At 46.9% G+C, this 23,751-nt stretch overlaps 3 protein-coding genes and 1 non-coding gene across 4 annotated transcripts; 1 reads left to right on the top strand and 3 right to left on the bottom strand.

Annotated features, from left to right (window-relative positions):
* Positions 1-778: 778 nt before the first annotated feature.
* On the bottom strand, positions 779-6,170 carry LOC128707438 (phospholipid-transporting ATPase ABCA3-like). The gene is made up of 6 exons (XM_053802390.1): positions 5,959-6,170; positions 5,400-5,889; positions 3,084-5,324; positions 2,799-3,008; positions 1,042-2,714; positions 779-965 (listed from the first exon to the last, which is right to left on the bottom strand). Exons 1-6 carry the CDS (start codon positions 6,168-6,170, stop codon positions 779-781), a joined length of 5,013 nt encoding a protein of 1,670 aa, XP_053658365.1.
* Positions 6,171-12,165: 5,995 nt separating this feature from the next.
* LOC128707439 (peptide transporter family 1-like) lies at positions 12,166-20,006 on the top strand. Its single transcript, XM_053802391.1, has 5 exons — positions 12,166-12,201; positions 17,670-17,748; positions 17,823-18,051; positions 18,123-19,473; positions 19,545-20,006. The coding sequence occupies exons 1-5, from the start codon at positions 12,166-12,168 to the stop codon at positions 20,004-20,006; spliced, it is 2,157 nt and encodes a 718-aa protein (XP_053658366.1).
* Positions 20,007-20,601: 595 nt separating this feature from the next.
* On the bottom strand, positions 20,602-20,674 carry Trnaf-gaa (transfer RNA phenylalanine (anticodon GAA)). The gene has a single exon. It is a non-coding gene; the product is annotated as a tRNA-Phe (tRNA).
* A 354-nt stretch (positions 20,675-21,028) lies between these two features.
* Positions 21,029-22,758, bottom strand: LOC128718441 (uncharacterized). The gene is made up of 4 exons (XM_053812066.1): positions 22,732-22,758; positions 21,762-22,655; positions 21,300-21,683; positions 21,029-21,229 (listed from the first exon to the last, which is right to left on the bottom strand). The coding sequence occupies exons 1-4, from the start codon at positions 22,756-22,758 to the stop codon at positions 21,029-21,031; spliced, it is 1,506 nt and encodes a 501-aa protein (XP_053668041.1).
* Between the last annotated feature and the right edge of the window lie 993 nt (positions 22,759-23,751).

Raw genomic sequence — 23,751 nt, forward strand, 5'->3', positions numbered from 1 at the left:
GGTCTCGACCGAAAACCACCTCACGTCCATAATTAACTTTCTACGCGGTGGGAACCGCCTCCTCCTGCCGATGGCTTATAATACTAGGTGTTTTGGCTAATGTACCTCTCCTGTCAGGCACAATTACAACTCTCCTGGTCCTATATTATCCTGCACATAACACACTCGAGCAAACCAATGTTGTTTCACGCACCGTGAAACTGGGAGACTGGCCTGTGACCAAGCCCGCACGTTTACTGACGAAACCTTTCACTACACTGCGTTACGGACCCGACTGAAACGCTTCTCACCGATGGTCGGACATTTATCGATGTGCCACTATCCGGCCTCGTCGACCGATCGGTTTGAGAGGGTTTTTGTGCGTTTAGCAAAACCGAGCGGCTCTACTCCCTTCAACGGGCCACGATAACACGACGCTTCGGTGGTACGGCCCATAACACCCATTTCCCGACACCGAACGCAAAATTGATCCAGTGGATTAATGATAGCGAAATCTCATCAATGATTCACGTGCGTTGGGACGACTGTTTGTGGGTTGGTACGGGTAGTAGCAGCAGAAAAAAAAAAACCAGTGCCGTTACGGTGTGTGTGTGTGGGGCATACTAATGGCATACGCGTTGAGTGTTACTATTCCTCCCAGCTCTCCGCCTTTCAACGAACCGCTGTATCAGGTACACGAACATGACTGCGAACCTGGTGGTGGTGCTTCATCAATGAAGAGTTGTGAATGGTAAAGCTAGAACTTAACGAACTAATGGGAACTAAGACTCTAAGGGTCTTAGTTGTCGTCCGTCACTCGTTGATATTTGGTGAAGAACAGGAAAACCTGCTCGAGCGACGTCTGTCCCAGTGCGTAATCTTCGATGTCAAGTGTCTTTTTCGCCTGCTCCATCAGCCCAAACATTGTGGACCACTTCAGCTCGGATTGTGTGATGTGATACGTTAGAGAGTCGTGGTATTCCTCCCTGTAACGAAACGACAGATTTAATCCGATTGGTCACGGCGTTAACCGGACAAACGGGAGCAGTAGATTACACTTACTTGAGTACTGCTTGGGAAAAGTTGTGTGCCACGAACTGTTTCACCGGGTCGCTATTAGCCGTTGAGCCGTCACCCGTACGGTTGAGCTTGATGGTCAAAAAGTAGCCCTTGGAGAACTTATTCTTCAAGTGCTGCGTTGATCCGATGCACTTAAACTCGCCGTTCACCATGATGGCTAGCCGGGTGCAGAGGGCTTCACACTCCTCCATGCTGTGCGAGGTTAGGACGATGGATTTGCCCGCCTTCTTCACGTCGATAATGACGTTCCACAGGTGACGCTTCGCTCCCGGATCCATACCGGTGGTCGGTTCGTCCAGATACACGACGGCAGGATTCGCTAACAGGGCCAGTGCCGTGCTAAGCTTTCGCTTGTTACCACCACTGTACTCCTTCACGCGCTTGTCGATGTGCTTCATGAAGTTAAGCTCCTCGGCCAGACGCAACGTTTCGAAGCCAATCTCGTGCTTCGGGATGCCGCGCAGCAGTGCAAATATCTTCAACGTTTCCCTGCCGGTCAGATCTTCCAGCAGCGCATCAAACTGTGGACAGTAGCCGATCACTTTATGCACCTGGTTGAGGTTGCTCTTGAGGCTGATACCCTTCACCCATGCCTCACCGGCCGAAATGTTTTCGTCTCCCGTGAGCATCTTGAACGTGGACGTCTTGCCAGCTCCGTTAACACCGAGCAATCCGAAACATTCCGAACCTTCCACCGACACGGAGAGTTGATTTACCGCCAGGAACTTACCGTAGTACTTGGTCAGCTCGTTAATCACCAGGTTTGTGTTGGACACCTCACCGTCGGACAACGATTTGACGCGTCTCTTCTCCTCCCAGACATCGCCATCTATGGTGGGGTCTTCACTGGCCGGTGGCAGTGCCGTCCCGGACGATCGCTTACGACGTTTCAACATTCGCTCCACCACACGAAACTCGATGCCCATCAGTATCAGGAATCCGACCAGCCCCACCACTCCCATGTACATCAGCTGCCGATTGATGCCGGTCGTTTCCCACGAGAAGATGTTCGTGTCGCAGCACTGCGGCAGGAGGCTGCAGATGTACTCCTGCGAGCAGAGGGCGGCCGTCTCCTCCGTGCACTGTTCCCGACAGACCGACTCGGTCGTCGACAGCACGTTAATGTTGCTCAGACTCTGGCTGAGCGAGAACAGTGGGAATATCATGAACGCCCACTCGAGACCGTTTGCCACGTCCTTCAGATCGAACCCGTCAAATCCGAGCAGAAACACGGCGGTAAAGAAGATCGTTCCGCTGAATATGTTCACTATCATCATCTTCACGAAACCCGTCGCCGGTACTTCGAACCAGTACGAGAAGAGATAGGTCACGGGCAGGAACGCCAAACCGAACACTATCAGCACCAAAAACACACGGCCGAGCTCCTCGAAGGAAGCCCAACCCTCCTCCTGGAACGCGGCCAGCGTCGCAATGTAGATGAGTGCCGTGATGACGTACGTGAAGAAATCCCAGACGAACGACACGATCCAGAACGTAAACACATTGATACCGCTGACGAACTGCAGCAACTTGGCACGGCTTGTGCGCTCCTTGATGTAGAACATGATGTACAGTGCCGCAATGAAGGACATTGCGAAACCCGTGTTGAACGATATCTGGAAACCGAGATTGTTGCCTGCCTGCAGTTGCGTGAACTGAAACGGGAAAGGATCGTCAGAGATGTGGCATGCCTTGTTGGAAGTCTTTCAAGTCGCTTTCGAAGGCGCCGCCATTCTTACCCTCGTTTCAGCCTTGAACGGTAGCGGTTTGTTGATAATGGTGATCTCGAAGTTGGTGTTGATCGACTTGATGATGGCGTTGTACATGAAGTTGAGCGCCAAAGGGGCAGTGTGAAAGCCGGTAGGGTTCCACCAAACGGTGTGATTCGTCGGGGTGATAGAAGCCGCCGCCATGAACTCCCGGTTAACCAGACCTATATTCTCGACCGACTGGTGAGGAGGAGTGCGTAGGAAATTGGTTAGCTGAAGGAGCCGAACTCACTGCAAAGTTTGCTGCGTACTTACCAGATCGAGAATGTACTCCACGATATCCTTGTCGATCACCTGTAACCGATGGGTGTTTGGATACGCACCGAACAGTGTTCTGAATCCGTCAACGAACGGACTGCCAGGCGATGAAGCCTGGAGGATCGTGTTTGTCTCGCTGTAATTGTACACATTGATCGGTATCGGAGGTAGGTCCGTCTGTCCCGGGAAGGTCCGTACGATGATGACGGTAACGATCACGAAGTAGATCGGTATCAACGCTTGGACCAGCATCTGCACCCAGCTTCGTTTGGTGGAAATGTACTTCTTCAGCAGCATGGCAAACAGTTGGTTCCAAACCAAGCCGGAACCGTCCAGCAGTGGTTGGGTATCGCTCGTCTGATTCATCGTGACGTTTGAGGCGCCAAAGCTGACCCCATTACCGTCCTGCTCGGTATCGTTCGAGCCCGATTTCTGATCCAACGCGTATGAATCGCTTCCGACACGCAGAAACACTTCCTCCAGCGTGGTCAACGAGATGCCGTAACTAGTTATGCCGCACTGTTCCACATTCTCTTCCAGATCGCGCAGCAGATCCTGGAACACGGCTGTAAAGTCTTCATTCAGCACGTACGACAGCTCCGAACCGATGTCGGTGTCGATGCCGATCGTGGGTATGTGCCTTCTGAGCAGCCCAGTTAGACGAGCACGGTCGCAGTTCGCACCCTTCACGCAGATCAACCGATAGCCAACGCCGAACCGTTTCTTCAGGAAAAAGGAAGACCCACAGGCTTTCAGTTCACCTTCGGCCATGATCGCAATGCGATCGCCCAGTATATCCGCTTCGTCCATGAAGTGCGTCGACAGCAGTATGGTACGGCCCTGCTTTTCCTTGATCAACAAATCCCACAGGGCGCGCCGGGCAGAGGGATCCATGCCGGAGGTGGGCTCATCGCAAAGCACCACCTTGGAGCCACCGCAAAGCGCTATGCCGACCGACAGCTTCCGCTTCATACCTCCCGACAGGGTGTGGGACTGCTTGTTGAGCTTGTCTTCCAGCTCAAGCAGCTGCACGTAGTGCCGAATTTCCTCCTTAATTTTGTTTCGCGGCACACCCTTCAAGCGTGCAAAGAACTCGATATGCTCCGCCACCGTCATCTCGTTGAACAGTACGTTGTGCTGGGGACATAGTCCCAACGAGCTGCGCACCGCATCTATGTTGTCCCGTATATCGTACCCATTGATTAGTGCCGTTCCGGACGTGGGTGAAAACATGCCGGTCAGCATGGACATGGTGGTGGTCTTGCCGGCACCATTGTGCCCGAGCAGCACTGTGATCTGATCTTCGTACATGTTCAGGTTCAGTCCCTGTACGGCCACCTTGTTCTTCTTGAACTCTTTCCGCAGTTTACGTATGCGGACGCCCGCATACTTGCCGTCTGGTTCTCGTTCGATGTTGTCCGCGTTCTCGGTCGTGAAGTCCAGCGTGGCCACCGGTTCGTGCTTTTTCTGTGCATCCTTACACCAGAACTTCTTGGTGTACAGGAAGTACCACGGTTCCGCAATGCCAAAATCGCCCGGGAACACCTTCTCCACGTAGAGTGCTATCAGCAGGTAGAGGAGGGCATCAACCAGCAGCATGATCATCGTGTCACCGACGGAAAAATCATCGTCCACCGAGACGGGATCGAACAGGTTGGACCACCGCAATCCAGTAGCGGTGCCTTCGTGGCGCATCATCAGCATGAAACCGAACGACATGGCGGAGTTGGAAAAGAGACACAGTGCCAACTTCGCACCGGCCGCCATGTCGTCGTAGTTCGAGAACGCAATGTTGTACGGCACGATCAGGATGAACCACAGCAAACCGGCAATACCGGCCGCAATGTTAGCCTTGGAGAAGAACGTGCTCACCATAAAGCAGAAGCAGATCGTTGTGATGCTGAACACGAACAGGTAGAACCAAACGATCGTCCATTCCGCGTACTCGAAGATGGCCAGGTCGGTGTTGGTGGTTATATTCACGCACAGCAGCACCACTATCAGCGAGATCGAGACGATCAGCAGCAGCAAACACTTCACAAACCATGCCGACCAGTGCAACCAGCTCGGCAGGCCCATAATCTTCATTGCCTCCTTCAGTTGCTTCTCCTTCTCGACCGTGATGTACTTGACGGTGTTGATGGCGGTGTAGAAGAACGCGATCACTATGATAAGTGGGAGCAGATTTTCGAACCCGGTCAGCAGTGGATCACTGTAGTAAGGTGGATAGGGGAAACGCTGTAGGGAGTTAGCAGGTAAGTGACGTTAGTAGCTCGCTCAGCAAATACCCGAAATTCTCATCTCATCGCTTACGTTCAGGTATATATCCGGCAGTGCGAATGAAGGATCGCGCTCTAAAATGAGCGCCCGCGACACGGCACTCTGCACCGTGATGAATGATTCATTGTAGTAGTTCGCCGGATACCCGCCATCGTCTCGCTCACGCTCACGAGCGCCTGCGATCTGGAACGCGGGAAACATCAGTTCCGTTGCCCAGTTCGCCCAGAAAGCGGTGAAGTCGTCCTGCAGGGTTCGCATCTCGCCCGGGAATCGTAGCGAAACCGTAACGTTATCCGGCAGGGTATCGATGTTGCTGAAGCTTTCTGGAAATTCCACACCTGCTAGAGAGTAGTTAAGCCGGAAGAAGTCCTCCATGCGCTGCCCGTTATCAAAACCGGCTATATCGATTGGTTCCAGTATCTGATCGACGGCCCTCCGCATGATCCGCTCCGTCAGCGGTGTTTGGGGGCTGTACGCCAGCATGAACGTTATCGGCGGCGTTATATTGGGATTCAATTCTGGCCTGCAAACGTCAAAGGGGTAAGTATCGCCACCGTAAGTACCGTTTGGGTCTAACGCTCGACCAACTTACATCATATGTCGCACGGTGTTTATTTCCAGCGGTTTCCATGTGGTCGGTTCATCGTACACATCCGCATCGACGAGACCACGGACCACTATCAGCACCACGCAGGCGATGGCAGGGATCAGGATTTCAAACAGCGTCTGCACATAGTGACGCTTCTGGATGATCCAGTTCTTCCAGAGCAGTAGGATAAACTTATCCCAGCTGGAGGTGGCCATTGTCACCTTTATCTGCAAGCACAACAAAGCGAGATGGAACGTCAGCATAAGGCGTAATGCTGACAGGGCGCTTTCCCCGTTCCCGCCCACAATAAGTCATTGTGCGGACTAAGCGCAGGCCGCAATTTATCCGCTTTATCGCAGCAGCTTATCAGTGGTGAGTATCAACATCACAAAAATTGCTCTCTAATCAGCTGTCCGCAGTGTGAATTTATTAATCGAACACGCCAAAGCAATATTGCCACCATTCGCGATTGTTTTCCATTATTTTAATTCCATTCACCTCGAAGAAGAAGGCAACGGAATGTGTGTTTTTCAGTAGTGCTCTGTTACTATCTGCACCACGTATATCGTAGGTACGTCATGGATTGGAAAAAAGATAATCTCAATCAGGTTCTATCAACGTGCCCAACACTGATAAGACACGCGTTAACTCAAACGTTAATCGATTTGTTTCGCACTAGTACCTCAGCTGATGCAGAACTGCTTGTTCACGATTTTTATTGGACTATTCAGGAATCACTTTACCGATAATGCTTTGTATTTAATGTCTTGACAGAGATGACTTCTGTCTAACATGAGCTAAGACATTGTTAAGTTAAAACTGATTCTCAATGAATAGCGAAGCAAACTTTAAGCTTATCTAAGATTTTTTGCCACTTCTTCTCGAAGGTATTGCAACACCAACCGTTGTCTTATGCTCTACACTTGCACCAAACTTACATTAGATCCACACGAACTGCCAAACACTGTTGTACACTGTTTCACTGCACGACACTCGTCTCAGCCGCAGCATGCCTTCTGTACTGGACTTTTATAGAAAACCACTGCCTCCCAATATCGGGCAATTCGGCAATCAAGCCCCATTCGATAAGCCCCTATCGACAGGCAATTACACTCCTCGAGAGAACCGGGAAGATAATGATTATCTTTATTCCCAAAAAATATGTACGCGCCTGATTCCGGTACGATGAGTTACGGATTTTTTTTTCTTAGGGTCGTGTCGTGTGATCAGCTTTCGTAAAACATTTCGCACGATGGTCAAACGATGCATTAAACTTGCGCTTCGGCTACTTTATCGTCCGTGGGTTTCGGGTTTTCGAATGATAATTAATCGGAACCGGTGTCAGGATCATAATGCACGTGAGTAGGAAGTAATGTGACCAGCGGTTACGTTCGTTATCATGTGCATGTGATTGATAGAAAGACGATTATAGATGTAAAGCGGCGGACGTCTGTGAAGATTCGATCATCTGATTGACAGCTTGTACTGGTTTGTTTGCATGTGATTAGTTTGATTGTGATTCATCGCTTGGAGGATTGTAACGTCTGCTTCATTTATCGGTTCTTTGCTGTTGTGATATGCGGATACGCATATCACTAGTTAAGATAGGTCCTGTATGTGTACTAATTTATTCTTCATTCGAAATTCTGGCTTATCTTGGTTCGCTCAAACTAAAATCACCAAAGATACCTAGATGTCAAAGGTCATCTCATAAGGAATAATACGAAGTTGAATGACTACAATATACCTAGACCAGTACCTGAAAGGGGACAAAGGATTTGTGATACTTAGTCCCGGTACTCTGCGCTCCAATACCTCAGAAACAGGCTTCAGACTCTAGATAGTCGATGTGTTAACAGCGTAAGCAAACCTCTGAATGTGGGAGCTTAGACAAGAGTCGTGACAAATTTTGAAGGATACAATCTTCCTCGCGAATAGAAGACGAAGAGTCCTTCGATGTACAAACCTCCCAATAAATTGAAAAATGTCCAACTGTCCGTCTGACTGACCTTATATTATCTTTCTTAACACTTGGGGTTAAGGGCAACCCAAGTACCTAAGCTTGGAAATGGAGTTATTGATCCATGTTTGTTTGATTTCTCGAGAAAGACCCGAAGTTGTTGCAGCATCCTCTTGCTGTCACTCGTTGATTCAATATCGCATCAGCTTAAAATGTAACTGAAATTGCGCGAAACATCCTTGACGAAAGCGGATAAACAAATAAATGCGTGTTTGCTATATCTACTGAGCACACTCCCCAAACACAAAGCTGTGCGCAACAATCATGTCCTAATACGTCTTGATGCGGAGGCAGGCACGGAAGCGACCAGCAAACATGATAAACGAACAATGCAAACCTCTTTTGACGCCAACTGGATCGACGTCAGTTTCACTTTCACACCATCCGGTGTACCATCCGACACCGCGACGCGTTGTCACTTTCGATGGCATTGACCGTAAAAATCTGTTCTGCCACATAAGGCTTTGGTCGCGATCGAATGGAAAACAAAACTGTTGCAGTGGAGAGCAAAACAGCAAGGCTAAACGGGTTATTTTTTTTAAAAGCCGCCGAGTTCTCGGTCAATGTGTCGATAAATAATGTTTTTATTCAATCACGCTCCTTGCGATATTTTCTCTGTCGACCAGGCCAGGTCTCAGGTAATAATTTCGGGGCTATGCGTGATACTTGGACATTGTATTATTAGTAATTATCCTAAAATAATACGTAATTTTTACAGGTTACCGTTTCCCGACAATCACATTAACATGTGTCTGAAGTTACAATTAATTGTAGTTAATAATTACTGAATATGTTTAGATAATTGTTTTAAAACAGTTAAGCGAATTCCTAACACTAGATCCCCTTGTCACTTGCTTTTTTCCTCACCGTTTCGGAAACGAAGAGCAAATTATTTATCATATTTTAACAGTTATCCAATAGAAAATTAAATACAAGCAATCAATTGACGCAACTATGCAACGGTGGAAATTTCTCTCGCTACCCGCTTGGTTACCTTCGGGCTAATTGCTTCTCGATGCATGTTTTCCCCTTATCAGGCATGCGCTGTGAGGGTGAGTTTTTTTTTGTTAATTAATAGTAATTTTATTCACTTACTCTTTCCACAGAAGAAAACTATCATACTGGTCTAATGCGTTACCGGTGATCGCTTAATCTGTTTGACTGTTGGAAATTTGGTATCTTCAGTTTGATTTAATAGAAATAAGTGGATATAGCAAGTCGTAGCTTCTTACCTTTATCTTCAGAACACTAAAAATTGCTTCCAATTTGTTGCTTGGAATCTTGGAGCTTTATTTATGTTAGTATACGATTTTAAACAAATTTAATGTAACTTCCCAGCCCACATCCCATGCAACAAGGTGTATCTCTGGATAATAATTCAAATTGTTTATCTTTGCAACGCGTCGCAAGTCTGCGTACCGGAACGCATCTCATTTAATTTTTGTTGTACAACATCCACTCACCCACCCACTCCGAAGGTAGTGCTGATGTTGTCATAGAATAATTACACTTTTCAATGATTCTGCTAACGTCAGAGCATCCAGAGCCAGAGCATCCCCTATGCACATCGACAGATAAAACCGACCGACCAGCCGTACTTGCACGGCTCTGCTGGATTGCATCTCAAAAACCTGCGGCTCTTCAATCTTTGATAACGTAAGCATGATGTCAACTGTAAAAAAAAAAACAAAGAACACAACTAAACGGAGCGATAAAGTTTATCCCATTTGCAGGCATTTTCTTTACGAAAGCCGAATGTTATCATCTTCCTATCCATTATTGCTCAATCACGCTGGTACTGTTCTGGGGTACACTACCGGCAGCTGAACGTTTTCTACTGGGTGTGTTGTAACACGTTTGCAAAAGGTGTGTGACCACCACCCCTCCCCCCCCCACCATGCTGGACGATCTATCGTACCCTAGATAGTTTGGTTAGACGCCCTAGTGCATTCTCCTCACACTCCACTCGGCAGTGCAATGCGCAATTGTGTAAATATTGTGGTAGATTTACTGCGGGCGGGCGGGTCCTCTGTCATTTGGTGAGTTTTATTAGTTTAGTGTGCAGTTACAGGCAGATCTTTTCAGTTCTGTGATTCACTAATGATAATGGGTCGTGATGGGTTTGAGGCAACTTTTTCGAAGTTGGATCTTATTGAAGATTACGGCGGAAGTGGGTGACGATGAGTGAGAAAAGAATTTATGTGATCCTAATACAATGTCATGAGATCCTGATTGATCTCCGTAAAAGTTAGGCTTGTTTGTTATTGGACATAAACTAACAATAAATTCTTTTTCTATATTTTTACCACAAAATATATTTTTCCCCTATACAATTGTGACATATAAACCTGCTCCTAAGTGTCTCTTTTTTGAGATCTTTAACGTTACCCGTATCATACTCGATTCATCATTCAGTACGATCACCATGCAACTGTCACGGCACTCTGTCCGGGTCCGATCGTGAGGGTAGGGAGCATTTGTTGAGCGTGTACGGTCAATCACAGTGCTTCCCCTCGTACGAGCGTCGTCTGGACCGACATCAACGTGCGGTGTGTGCATGGCATGGCAGCACAGACACAGGGTGTAACAGAAAGAAAAAAAAACGCCAAGGTCTCCTAGCATCATCCGTCCGGTTCCAGCAAGTCCGTGCCCGGCAGCCGTTCGGGGTGGGGTGTTTATTGAAAACTAATTTTCCACATTTATTACGAGGTGGTAGCTAGGCTCACGCTTTCAGTCCACCGTCAACCGTTGAGCGTAACGCATACACTTGGGGTACGGTACGCGGAACCCGATCCGATAAACCGCGCACACACCTGTACCGCCAGCGTTAGCGTTAGCGGCGCAACGATCGATCGCGATCCCATTAGCGTACCGGTAGTAGAAACTTACGGCCGTAGGTGTTGTGAAGTGGGAATGGGGAATTACACAAAATTCAATTGAGGCGGTAGTGTGTGCAGTGTTGTGAGGCGTGTGTTGCAACGATTGTTCTTTTGCTGTTTGATTTTGCCGCGCGTTTTTTTTTTGTTAATTTTGCGTCCAAAAGACAAACTAATTCAGTCACTCTCCATTAGACGCGAGCTACCGTTTGCGTTCGTGTGTGCGAGTGTGTGGACACACGATTGCATTTGTTTCTCCATCTTCCTTTGCTCATCATAACAAAAAAAAAAACTAAAATAAAAACACTCCCGCTAGATAATTACATTTTTCCAAAGTGCATCACGATCGCTTCCGATCACTTTCACGCAACCGGAAGATCTTTTACCGATGTGACGAACAAAGGCAGAGAAAGACGACGACGAAACATAACAAACACTCACGTACAAACCTCCCAACTTCCTATCTAGGAGAAGCACTAGGCCGCTAAAATGTTTGCGTTCTATCAACCGTGACACCCGTCACGTTAAAGCGTAACGCATTTTTTCGGCAGCTGTGTGTATGTCGGGGGCGCTGGTAGTAGTAGTTCATTATCGGGTGAAAAGGAATCGAAGAGAAAGCAACAACCTGCGAATGTGTGTTGGATTCGCGTTAGCTTCAATTAGAGTTGCGTTTACTATTGAATCCTTTAATTTGCCAAAATTTTGCTTGTTGGCGTTACGGCATCACGTTAGCTGCACCCCCGCTATTCGTCATCCGTTGATAGCCGAGCATCGGTCGGCATCGGTTAATTGTCAATTAGTGTCGTAAATAAAGGTGAAAACGGAGATCCTCTTTTGCATGCAGTGTGTAAATTTTTGCGGTCACCAGAAAGCAGATGTAACAGCACACAGGGCGTTACGCACTCACATATCCCACGGTCGTTGACCATTTAGTTGTGTGCCGGTTGCCTTCTTGCAGCGATCGTACGCGCACCGTCTGTACCTGATAGTTTTACGGTGTTTGTGTGGTTCATATATTAACAAGCTTTTTATCATCATCCAAAGGAAGTTTGTGCTGTTATCTTTGTTTTCCAAAATCAAACAAGAAAACTGATCCAGTTAGTGTTGATGTGCGTCCGTAGTAAGTGATACAGTGCTTAGTATAGCCGGGCGCCTAGCAGCGATCGCAGCGAAAGGAGACGGAGCTTTTTCGTCTAGATTACACTAGACGAGAAGCAAATATCACCCGCACGGTCGGGTTAAACGAGCACATTTCGCCCGATAAGATACGCGCACACCTTCTCATCCCGAGACCCGGCCGGCTGGTGAACGACGATGGTTTCGACGCGCTTCGAAATTAATAGCACGCCGGTAATAATTATGTGTTTACTAATGTTGCTAGCTGTAATTAATAGTGGTAATAATGCACTTGGGTGTGACGAAAAGCAACTAAAAAAAAAACCCCCCACACTCCATCACAAGGCGTTTGACATTTATCGCCATCTTTAAACAGGTTGCGTTCTGCCTCAATAACTAAGTGCGCACTGTGACTGCGTCTATTCTAGCATTGCAACGTGTTATTGTCTATTGCTCTCGCAATCCTTCTGCTGCGCATGAAAGTGCTTCGTGTGAACCTTTTAACCGTGCAACAAGCAGTTGGAGATAAAATTTCCCTCGAAGCCACTGCATGGGTTCAGCAGAGACCGCACCGCATTTGTTGTCGGTCAGTAATTGCGTCGGACACTTGCACAGCCCTACGCGCGCTTTTACCCGCACCGAATGGTGATAACGTGTCGATTTTAACGATGGTCAGACATTCTGCATTTTGGCCGTTTTCCCTAGCCCTTTTTTCTCGCCCTGCTTACATCTCTGTTTGCTGGTGCTTTCTACAGCGGGAGACGCCATTTCACGGATGAATGAGTTCGGCAGCAATTTTGAGCTTAAGTTAATTATCTTCGAGGCCTACACTAAATTGTTCGCCTTTCATTAGAGTGGGGATCCAGCGCCTGATCATGGTTTCTGTTATTTTTACTTTGTTACATACATAATTACCGAAGGAGTAGGTTCATTTCCAAACACTTATTTAATTTCCACTATAAGGCCAAGTAAATAACATCAAATTTCATATGATTTGTTTTACCAATTTTAAGATAGTTCTCTACCATTCTATGTCATTCTTTTTGGAGAATTTTGCAGGGCTCTCAATAAACTTACTTTTGGGGCTAATCTGATTCAGATTCATGAGTTTGAATGGATTTGGGACTCAAATGAACGAATCTGAAACTTTATCCTCCTTGAATCCTCATAGATCAATGAATCATCCAAGAATTATGACCTCCAACTACCATTTCGCCTGAAACCACAAGGGACTTAATCCGCCGGTGCTTTGAGGATTCATGAACCTTTTTTGGGCATCGATTCCTGATTTGAATGGCTCCTCACTTAAGATCCATATGAATGACTCTTCGCAGACGATTCATTAAGCCCAACACTAGGTTTAGACAATATTCTGGCCAATTTGCTCAGAAGCGATCTTCTTAATTCCTTAATACGCAATAGATCACGGGTCGGTCACTTCGCCATAAAATCACGTCCTTGGCAAAAAGTCTCGTCTAAATCAGGCCACTTAAAATACAGTGCTTTTTTATACACAGACACATCCACCAAGAATGTTCGATGGTCGAAGGTCTAAAACGCTTTACTTTCACACACTTCCGCACATCCTTGAACCAACATCGTAAACATCCACGATCAAGTCCAATAGCCCACCCACATCCCAACCAGCCACATCCTTGAAGCCACATCGTGAACTTCGCCGTGCGATATACGATCGTTCTTTAAGACGCCCACCAACGGCAGTATCTCTTTCGCAGAAGAAAGCCCCGGGAGCAACCTTACCGGTGAACACGTGCTTCACCAAATCCATTCGGTTGTGCCTTGCATACGATTATCTGCAAGACATTGGGAACCGATCCTTGAATACGACTCAATTCCGCAGTGTCATTTGTCAAACCACTTCTTCTACCAGTCCGCATGCTGTCTTCCAGCTTTTCCCTCCCAATCACTTTCGATAGCAAAACAAATCTGACCATGAACTCGTGCGCTCGTTTCATGCCTCGATCGAGAGGCTCGGCTCGATCAACGCTCCAGCGCGCCCCCTAAGCGAACCGCTCCGAAAGCCCGCGAAGATGCGTACCGACGTTGGTTAACCACCGCACGGCGCGGCATTGACGGTCCAGTTTTTGTCCAGTGGGCAAGCCCGGGAAGGGAGAGGCGATGGATGGTGTGAGCGCATGCGTAACATTGACCCGCTTTTACTCTCACGAGACGGCGCTACTCACCCCCTACCCCTGGGACGTTCGTTAATGGAACGGTTCGAAAAAACCATGCGGAGGTTTGTCTGAGACAACGACAGCAACTTCTGGGCCGTGTACTTCTGCCACATTCCTTTCGCAGTCTTTACCTGCCGAACAATCCCTTCAATCACATCCCAAAACCGGATCGACACATTTTTGACAATGTGACAGATGCGATGGGGAACTCGCAGTGGCAGAGAGTCCTGGCGGGTGCTCGGGAACCCGTCCGTAGAGGTTAAAGCCGTAACCCGATGTAGGTCAGCAGGGTGGCCGGTAGCACTTGAGCTGTCGAATGGACTGTCGATTTTCCACTGCGCCACTGCGGGGAGATTGCATAATTTCGACTCAGAACTACATGGAACTGCATTTCGTTGCATACACTGCACTCATTGCGACATGTGCATCATAAAGACACACGCGCGGCGCACACACACTTCACGCTGACCCATTGGGCAGTTCTTTCGTAGGCTGCAGGCCTGTTAATTGATGCGAATTGAAGTAGATTCGCACTGAATGAAGCGTACGTGCGATAGGTGATTGTGGTTGACCGCAAAATGATTTGAGCATGGGGCGTCTCGACGATCGACACCCGTGAAATGCATTGCTTCAAATGACGCAAACGTATCTACTTGTTGCGGGAACTGTATGTAATGGCTTTCTGGGGATTTTTACAGTTTAAGTGATTTGTTGTTGGTTGTGATTCGGAGAAGCATCTTAGAGCAGTAACCAAACTTTTCCTTGTGGGAAATTCGCCTTATTCGCCTTTTTTATGCATAGCAACTTCAGGAGATCGTTCGGACGCGCCACTGTTAGGTTTCATTTAGTTCTTAATGTTAGGTATTCGTCAAATACCGGGGGCGACCTTACCCTGCGTACCCTCGTGCGCAGGACTAATGACTATATCCCGCTTACGGGTAAATAATTTCAAAGAATGCCAGAAATTGCAAGCCTCTAAACCTCTTTAGTTTGTTGTGCCGATAAAAAAGAAGAAAAAATTTCCCCTTTTATGATTTCTCTTCATCGACTAAAAATATCCCCCAGTGAAGTGCAAAATTCCCCCAAACGGTTCAAATCGTCCCTTATATGATTCCAAACCCTGTATTTTTGTTCTTTTGAATATAACAACCATATGGGTACATTGTTTACACTATTTGGATAGTAAACCATAATTACCTCAATTCATGCACCTCACCTCGTTTTATTCAACTTTTTTTTTTAATTTTGAAACAACATAACTTAACATAAAAAGTTTACAGCATTTTAGATATTTATATTTATTTATATCAATCCAAGTGACCGCATATTCCCACGCTGCCAGAAAAAAAAGGTTCAGTAGACATACATTGCATCAGAAAGAACACACTTCGATTGCATCAGACAGTTAGTTAGAGTAGTTTGTTGTATCAATTTGCTGAACGGTTTTTTTTTTGTTTAAAGTGTTCCGTTTCTCATTACATTTTTGTACATGTTTGCTTTTTTTTTTCACCATAATTCCCCGCAACCTTCTGGCCAACCTCGGGCACAAAATGCCACGGTGAAGGCTTTTCTATTTTTGGTCGCTAACTTTTCCCCCTTCCCAACCCTTCCCACCATCCTTGCGCCAAATTCGCACAAGAAGTGCATAGTAATCATTTTTGGGTTTCCTTCTCCTCGTTTCACGCTCGGTGGTGCTTTGTGCGACCCATAACATTGTCTAAAATCCGACACAGGCAAGTCGGCGCACGGCCGTCCAGTGGAATGTTTTGTTGACCAACGGTGTGTGTGTGTGTGTGTGTGTTTTCGGTTCCGCACGCTTAATGCTATGGTAACGGGCAAGGTGCTGCCAGAGAATGTAATGTTATATGCAATGGTTCTTTGGCTCTTTTTTTGTAAGCATTGGTCAGCGTCCAGCGTTGAGTGACTTAAATGCCTACAAGACAGCAAACCATCGGGGGGGAAGAAAAACATTATGTTGCTGAGGTTTGTTGGTGGCACGTGGTTGCATCTCTTGCGGCGCGGTCCCTTATGGTAGCCAACCGGATAAGACACGCATTCGGAAGTGGCACGTGTTGGGAATAATGCGATAGTAGACCTTCTTACCTATGCGGGGCACTATTACGAGTACTTGAACCATACAGAGATGCAGTATTGCATCGTAGCAAAGCGTACGTTACGTTGCTATGCTATCAACCATGATGTCACGAGACTACGTGCAAAATAAACGAATTCCAGTAGAATGCAGGGTTGACCTCTTATCGCAAGAACTGTAAATAACGTAAGAATTCAATGAAAAAAAGCAACAAAGTCATGCATAGCAGTACCTTCATCTCTGTCTAAAGGTACTATTTTTAATCATAAAACCACAACTATATATGCATAACAATATATGCATTATCAATTCATCCCAAAAGTAAATAAAACAAAACATAATGTGAATGCATGCGACGCCCGAAGTTATGCAAGTATCAATCATGTTAGTTTTACTAGTCGGATCTCGCAATTGAGCAAGTTTACTGCGATAAAGTTAATTACATTGCATAACTGTAGGCGTTTACGTTCAACACAAGTGCTAATGCTGAGGAATCATCGCAATACTTAATGTTAAATGTGTTAATTTTAGGCATTTTTGTTTTCATGTCATTTCATTTCATTTGTTTTGGCATGTTTCATAGCATTCTGACAGGGTCCCTAAACCCCTCAACAAGGACCTAAATCAGGGAGATTGGGAATTTCGAGTTGGAATTTTCGGAGACCACCAGCTATAACTACACCATGAAGATTCGCTAGCCTAGTTCTACAGGCGGCCCAGTGGCATGATGGTAGAGCCTCGGTCTTCACCCGAACTCACCGGACTAAAATCCCATCCAGGCTATGCAGGACTTTTGACTATCCAGCAACGGGTAAATAATGTCACAGAAAGCCATAAATGGCAGGCCTCTCTAGATCTCTTGAGGTTTTTGTGCCGATGAAGAAAAAGAAGAGAAGTTATAGAGCGAGTTAACCGAAAAAAGACTTCGGGTTATAGACACATTTGGGACCCCCACCAGCTTTTATAACTCACTCCAGATGTGACGTATACTTCTAATTCGAATTCCACCTATCTGGGGTCAAAAGTCAACACGAACAATAATATTGCAGTTCAGATCTTAACCAAGGGACAGACCAAGGGGCCAAGGGAGATCTTAAGCTTCTTAGACGCTTCAGATCGTGTTTCACGATGTATTCAATATCGTGCATTGAATTAGGCAACAGTTGATTGATTATATGATTAGAATCCTGGATATTAGGGCAACGGACGACACAGCCCGTAGAGCCCTTTTAAGTCCTCCACATGACAGGGGCTATACTGAGATGTAGTTGAGGGCGTTGAAGGAACTCCTGCAATAGACCAAGATCGTTAAGCAGTTGTAGTGTCTGATAAAAAACGAAGCCTCAATACTTGTTCTATACATTCATACACTACTCAACAACTTATAATCCTATGCTCTGTCTGTCTGTTTCCAGCCCGTGCGGTATCCTCGCTCGATATTCTTCATCATCAGCAATGAGTTCAGCGAACGATTCAACTACTATGGCATGCGAAGTAAGACACGTCTTTTGCCATCCTTCCTGAGCACCCATGTACTAACTGCTCTATTTCTGCTTCTCCCCCGGCAGCGGTTCTGGCACTCTACCTTACGCAACAGCTCGCCTACAGCAAGGACACTGCCACCGTGATCTACCACATCTTTACCAGCCTGGCGTACTTTTTCCCCCTGATGGGAGCCATCCTGGCGGACAGCTGGTTGGGCAAGTTCAAGACCATCTTCTACCTTTCGATCGTGTACTGTGCCGGAAGTACGCTGATTGCTCTCGGTGCAATTCCGCCGTTGAATCTTCCTGCCACGTAAGTGCTCTGTTGGGTGACAATCCCCACCAACCGGATATATGATCACCTGCCTGTCTGTTTATTTTCAGCTCGATGACCGTGTTGGGGCTGCTGTTTATAGCGGTCGGTTCCGGCGGTATCAAGCCGTGCGTGTCAGCGTTCGGCGGCGATCAGTTTAAGCTGCCGGAACAGGCGGCCCAGCTGGCCAAATTCTTTTCGCTGTTCTATTTTGCCATCAATGCGGGTTCCCTCATATCCACCACGCTGACACCGATCTTGCGCGAAGATGTGCACTGTTTCGGCGAAAACAGCTGCTTCCCGCTCGCATTCGGCGTCCCCGCCGTACTCATGATCCTGTCGATCGTGATCTTCGTGTGTGGCCGGACGATGTACACGATCAAGAAACCTTCCGGCAATATGATCGTGCTGGTGTTCAAGTGTATCGGCAATGCGCTGTCGGTACGGTCGAAGGAACGCGTGAACAACCCACGGGAACACTGGCTCGATTATGCCGAGTCCAAGTACGGCAAAGGGATTGTGGCGGACATTAAGTCGCTGCTGAAAATTCTCATCCTGTACATCCCGCTGCCCGTGTTTTGGGCCCTGTTCGACCAGCAGGGGTCTCGCTGGACGTTCCAGGCGACGCGGATGGACGGTGAAGTCGCCGGATACACGATCAAACCGGACCAGATGCAGGTGATCAATCCGCTCCTGATTCTGGCCTTCATTCCCGTGTTTGAGAGTGTCGTCTATCCGATGTTGGCCAAGATCGGTATTCGGCGCCCGTTGCAGAAGCTTTCGTTCGGTGGACTGCTGGCCGGTGCTGCCTTCGTGCTGTCCGGCTTCGTGGAGATTGCGCTCGACCGGACGAACGCGGTCGTACCGGCCGCGCACGAGTCGCAGCTGCGCATCTTCAACGGGCTACCGTGCGACTACCGCTTCCACACCGATATACCCAACCTGACCGGCTTCAACGTACCCTCGCGGGGAGCATTCGAGGCGCTGCACATCGACGCACCGGACGGCAACACCACGTTCCAGTTCCGGGCGGAGACGAGTGAAATCGGGTGCGTGCGGGAAAACATGACCGAGTTCAGCGGTACCTTCTATCTGAATCCGGGCAACGCGGTCAGCTACTTCATCAGCCGGAAAGGTGGCAAGAGCAGTCTGGTCGAGTACGCCGACTCGGCGGAGAAGGACCGTAACGGGCTGCCCCGGATGCGGCTGCTGGCGAACGTGCGAACCACCAAGCACATCTCGCTGCGGCACAACGGCAACACCGCCATCGTGTACAACATTTCGCTCAACCGGTACGACCAGATGGCCGTCACGGAGGGCGAGTACGGTGTGTACGTGGGCGAGCGGCTGATTGCCACCGTCAAGCTAAGCCCGGGCGGAGTGTACACGCTCATCTTGGATGAGTTTCTGGAGAACGAATTCGTGAGTAGTCGGCTACTAGCAGCACCGGACAGCTCGGTCCAATAAATCGATCTCCCTTTTTACTGTTTCAGAACCTTCAAACACACATCATCACTCCGTCCAACTCGGTGCACATGCTGTGGCTGGTACCGCAGTACGTCGTCATCACCGCCGGCGAGGTAATGTTTTCCATTACCGGGCTCGAGTTTTCCTACTCGCAAGCACCGGAAAGCATGAAATCGGTCATCCAGGCGTTCTGGTTGCTTACGGTCGCGATCGGCAACATGCTGGTGGTGTTTATCGCCGAAGCCAAATTTGTCCAGTCCCAATCGCTCGAGTTTTTCCTCTTTGCCGCGCTGATGTTCCTCGACATGGGACTGTTCATGCTGCTGGCCATACGGTATCGTTACGCGGACACCGGTGCGTCGCTCGATTCGATCGAGGTGGATACGAACGGCAAGAAGCGGAACGATGCGCTAGCGGTAAGCGATACGCTTTCGGAGCGAAGCGCCAAAAGCACCACCTACGCCAACGAAGCGTTCCGGGAAGACTGAAGCCTCTGGAAGGAAGGAATGGGCCGGACTGTGGTTCCTCACAACAGGTTTGTGCATGCGTTTCTTGTGTGTCTACGTTAGCGTAGAACGTACCGACACGTGGAATGGAGGCGCGAAGTAGCCGAACTGAAGGGAGTATTAATTGTTTCGTCGTTTAAAGACGTCCTAATTTAAGTTAATATTTGTTCTTTGTCTGTAATAAATAGATATTGTTTAAACGTATAGTAATTACTTATTATTCGTGAGGATTGTGTGGGTTGAAAGAAAATATTTCCAAGATGAACCAATGTTTTCAGTATTCTTTAAATATAAATAAAACACCAACTATATTTTATCCAAACCATCCCAATAGAAACATGTTAAAAAACTTAATTTGCGAAAAGAACCACGGAACTCACGAAGGTTTTCAGAAACGAGGTGCTGGTTGAGTACCCCTGACTCTCTCTGATGGAAGCAAAAAAGCATGTAATAAGTGAATAAAAATAAAAATAATTTTACATGACGCACAGAATTAATTCATAATGCAATGTAAAGATAAATACAATAGAATACATACATCCCACTTTTCAAATCCAATTAAAAAAATATTTCCGTCTGCCGAAACCCGGGATTGAACCGGGGACCTTTAGATCTTCAGTCTAACGCTCTCCCAACTGAGCTATTTCGGCGCCGTGTGTTCTCTCCCGCTAAAACACAAATAAAAAACTTCCAGCAGTACAGTTTTCGTTCTATACACTTGTTTAATTTTACCGTCACATTTTCCATTAACCAAACACTTAAGTTCGAATTAAAAGAGTAATATAACAAAAGCAGCTTTTATCCAATACACTGTATAATGTGTGAAAAAGATATATTGCACAGACTGCACACTATTCGTTGTTATTATATACAACCCTGCTTGTCGTTCGTTTACTGTTAATATCACGTCTCCTATTACAGATCGGAATAGGTTTACTTTTTTTACATTCCTTCCTTACAGCCTACATCTGCACACACACACACACACACACGCGTGTATGCTTTTAGCGTTGCTTATCGTGGTTGGTAAAAATGGTCGAACCTTTTGTCGATATGCGACAACAGTGCATCTGGCGGCGCAATTCATCAAACGTCATGTAACATTTGGCACTATCCTTAGGGATCAGGTACAGGAAACAGTTGCTGATTACGCACGTTTGCAGCGATGGGAAGCGGGCCGGTATCACATCCAGTATGGACACTTCCTGCAAAAAGGCATGAAGAGAAGAGGTGAATAATGATTGGGGTTACTATTTGGCTTTCGGAGCAAATTACCGTCACGATCGTATCCAGTACCAGTCGTTCGAGCTGGAGCATCGTGGGACAGTTGACGAATATGTGGCTTGATACCGACATGTTCTGTATGACTAGCACCCGCAATTTCGTCAACAAATTCAGATGCAGAAATGCGGTCGTGTCGAGCTCGTTGTCAAAGTGCTGCAGGCAGAGAAAGGTCAGGTTCGCAAAAGCGTTTGATATCTGCTTGACAAAGTTGGTTTGGTCCTTCGCGGTGTTCTTATAGTACAACGTTGTAAGCATGCTCATCGGTGTTCCGCTAAACAATGAAAGCTGTTTGTAAGGCATCACTAGTGTCTGCAGGCCAGGTAGTTCCAACGTTTTCGCTGGGTCTATTCTTAGGCATCCCTCTAGATTAAGATACTGCAAGAGAAGCAATGTATGTGTGAACGAGTGCACGTTTTGCTGCTGACGCTGGTAGTTGCCGCAAGTCCTACTTACGGTAAGTCCCTTAAACCCGTTAATAAGGTCGGTCACTTCACCGATCATCTTGAAGTTGTTGATAGTGAGAGCTTTAAGAGATTTTGCGTGCGAAAACATCGGAAGGAATTGGTAGTCGAATGTGTTTTGTATGGTACACATGAATAGTTTTTCCAGTCCAACGATGCTTCTGGAGAATATTCCTGTTCTATCCAGCGGTCCAAGAAGTACCGGCGAAACACTGTACGATATGTATTTGTCATTTTTCAGCAAGATACTCAACATCTTCAGCGAACTAAAATCGCAACTGAACAGTTGCGCCAAATGATCGTTCGAGATGAACGACACCTTAAGCTCAATTAGTTGCGCAGACACCGTGCTTAACAGATCCATTTCGCTTCGGTACCGTACGGACATTTGCAACGTGTGCAATCGTGGCGTATTGAGCCGACAGAGTGAGTTTTGATAGAACGAAATGCTGATCTTCTCGAGGCACGCACTGTCGATGTGGACACCGTTTGTAAGCGCATCGTTAGCGTGTATCTTTAGCTCGGTCAAGTGAAGCATGTTGGGAATGTTGGCCACCAACAGCCCGAACGCTAGCTTATGCTCCGAGCGTAGAAACAATGTCAACGACTGAACCATGGCGGACCCGGTGCTGAACGATTTTATTATCGTGTCGAGCAGCTCCTCAGTGTCGAGCATGGCGTTCGAATAAAATTCGATGCTTCTTTGACGACACAGTAGCTGCACCCCGACACCGGAGAAAAACTTTGCCTTGCCATAGTTGTAGAGCACCAATCTCTGCCGACGTAGATAGTGAACCGAATTGATAATGTCGTTCCATCTGCTGCACACTAGCGAAACACGCTGTCGATCTTTCCATGGCAGGTAATCAAAAATACAGCAGAGCACCTAAAACCGAAAAAATACGTATGGAATTACAATCACTAGATACGGGATTTGCTACACACAGTTTTCATTACGTTACCTCGTTTGGAAGAGAGTTCAAATCCATTTGCCCTCGGATTATTGTCGCGAAGGGAGACCAACAAGTAAACACGCAAGACACTCGTGTGCGGGTTCTTCTTCTTCTTCTTCTGTCGACAGTGTTTTTCTCGTATGATGCCAGGCTGGATCACAGTCAGAGTTTGCCTGCCTCAGTAAGAGTAGATCTGTCAGTCTATGTTTCTTTCGTTTGATTTTGTCGTTGGTTGATTAGTTTTTTTTTATTTCCTACCTATGTCCTTGCCCGTGTTTTTGTTGGTCTGTGGGACTTTGGTTTCTAGTCTGTTGTTATTATCTTTCCTTTTTGTTCTTTTATCTTTATGCTTCGACTTATTACTGTTTTAGAGGTACCAACCGGAGTTGTATCCTACTTTTAATAACCGTTTTTGGTTGCTGGATACCGTACACAACAAACGCAACGTCAAAACAATTTCATCGGATGATATCAAGCCAGAATCGTGTCCAGACACGATTGGATAGTTTTTTTTTATCAATGATTATAGCGACGCCTGTTGTCAAACTGTGTGCGTATATGTTTGTAAATTTTGACATTTGCTTTCGACATTTTTTTACATTCTTTACAGATGTTATCCGATATAGTGCAGAAAAATTACTATTTCAAGTGAAAAACGAGAAGAAATTACACAACGAGAGTCACTAATTGCAAGCATCCTATCCTCTCATTCTGATACATTCAATTTAAATTCCCAGCGCAAACCTCATCTTACCTGTATAAACCGGAGCCATTAAAAGTTTCGTTAAACCTGTGCTGATGACATTTGGTTTTCGTTGAAAACAGCAACCCAGTCGCAGTCGTAGGACGGGAAAGGCACAGAAGTGAATTGTGTTTGCTACCGGAATCGTTGTCTGCCTTTCAATTTTCTTCCTTCGCGATTGCGTGTAGTGCTGTCCGTCGATTGCGTTTCCGCAAATTTTGGTGACGTTTGTACTTAATTCACACGGCCAGCCACCGTTTCTCGCGCGGAGGAAGCGATGCTGCGGC

The sequence above is a fragment of the Anopheles marshallii genome, chromosome 2 (assembly GCF_943734725.1).
Source record: "Anopheles marshallii chromosome 2, idAnoMarsDA_429_01, whole genome shotgun sequence".
Classification (NCBI taxonomy): domain Eukaryota; kingdom Metazoa; phylum Arthropoda; class Insecta; order Diptera; family Culicidae; genus Anopheles; species Anopheles marshallii.

Coding starts and splice junctions, on each gene's coding strand:
- LOC128707438 (XM_053802390.1), bottom strand. CDS start 6,170: ATGGCCACCTCCAGCTGGGATAAGTTTATCCTACTGCTCTGGAAGAAC. Junction 5,325..5,399: donor TGCCGGATATATACCTGAAC/GTAAGCGATGAG, acceptor AACTCCCTACAG/CGTTTCCCCTATCCACCTTA. Junction 2,715..2,798: donor CGTTCAAGGCTGAAACGAGG/GTAAGAATGGCG, acceptor TTCCCGTTTCAG/TTCACGCAACTGCAGGCAGG.
- LOC128707439 (XM_053802391.1), top strand. CDS start 12,166: ATGGTTTCGACGCGCTTCGAAATTAATAGCACGCCG. Junction 17,749..17,822: donor CAACTACTATGGCATGCGAA/GTAAGACACGTC, acceptor CTCCCCCGGCAG/CGGTTCTGGCACTCTACCTT. Junction 18,052..18,122: donor CCGTTGAATCTTCCTGCCAC/GTAAGTGCTCTG, acceptor GTTTATTTTCAG/CTCGATGACCGTGTTGGGGC.
- LOC128718441 (XM_053812066.1), bottom strand. CDS start 22,758: ATGGATTTGAACTCTCTTCCAAACGAG. Junction 22,656..22,731: donor TGAACTCTCTTCCAAACGAG/GTAACGTAATGA, acceptor TTTCGGTTTTAG/GTGCTCTGCTGTATTTTTGA. Junction 21,230..21,299: donor TACTGGATACGATCGTGACG/GTAATTTGCTCC, acceptor GCCTTTTTGCAG/GAAGTGTCCATACTGGATGT.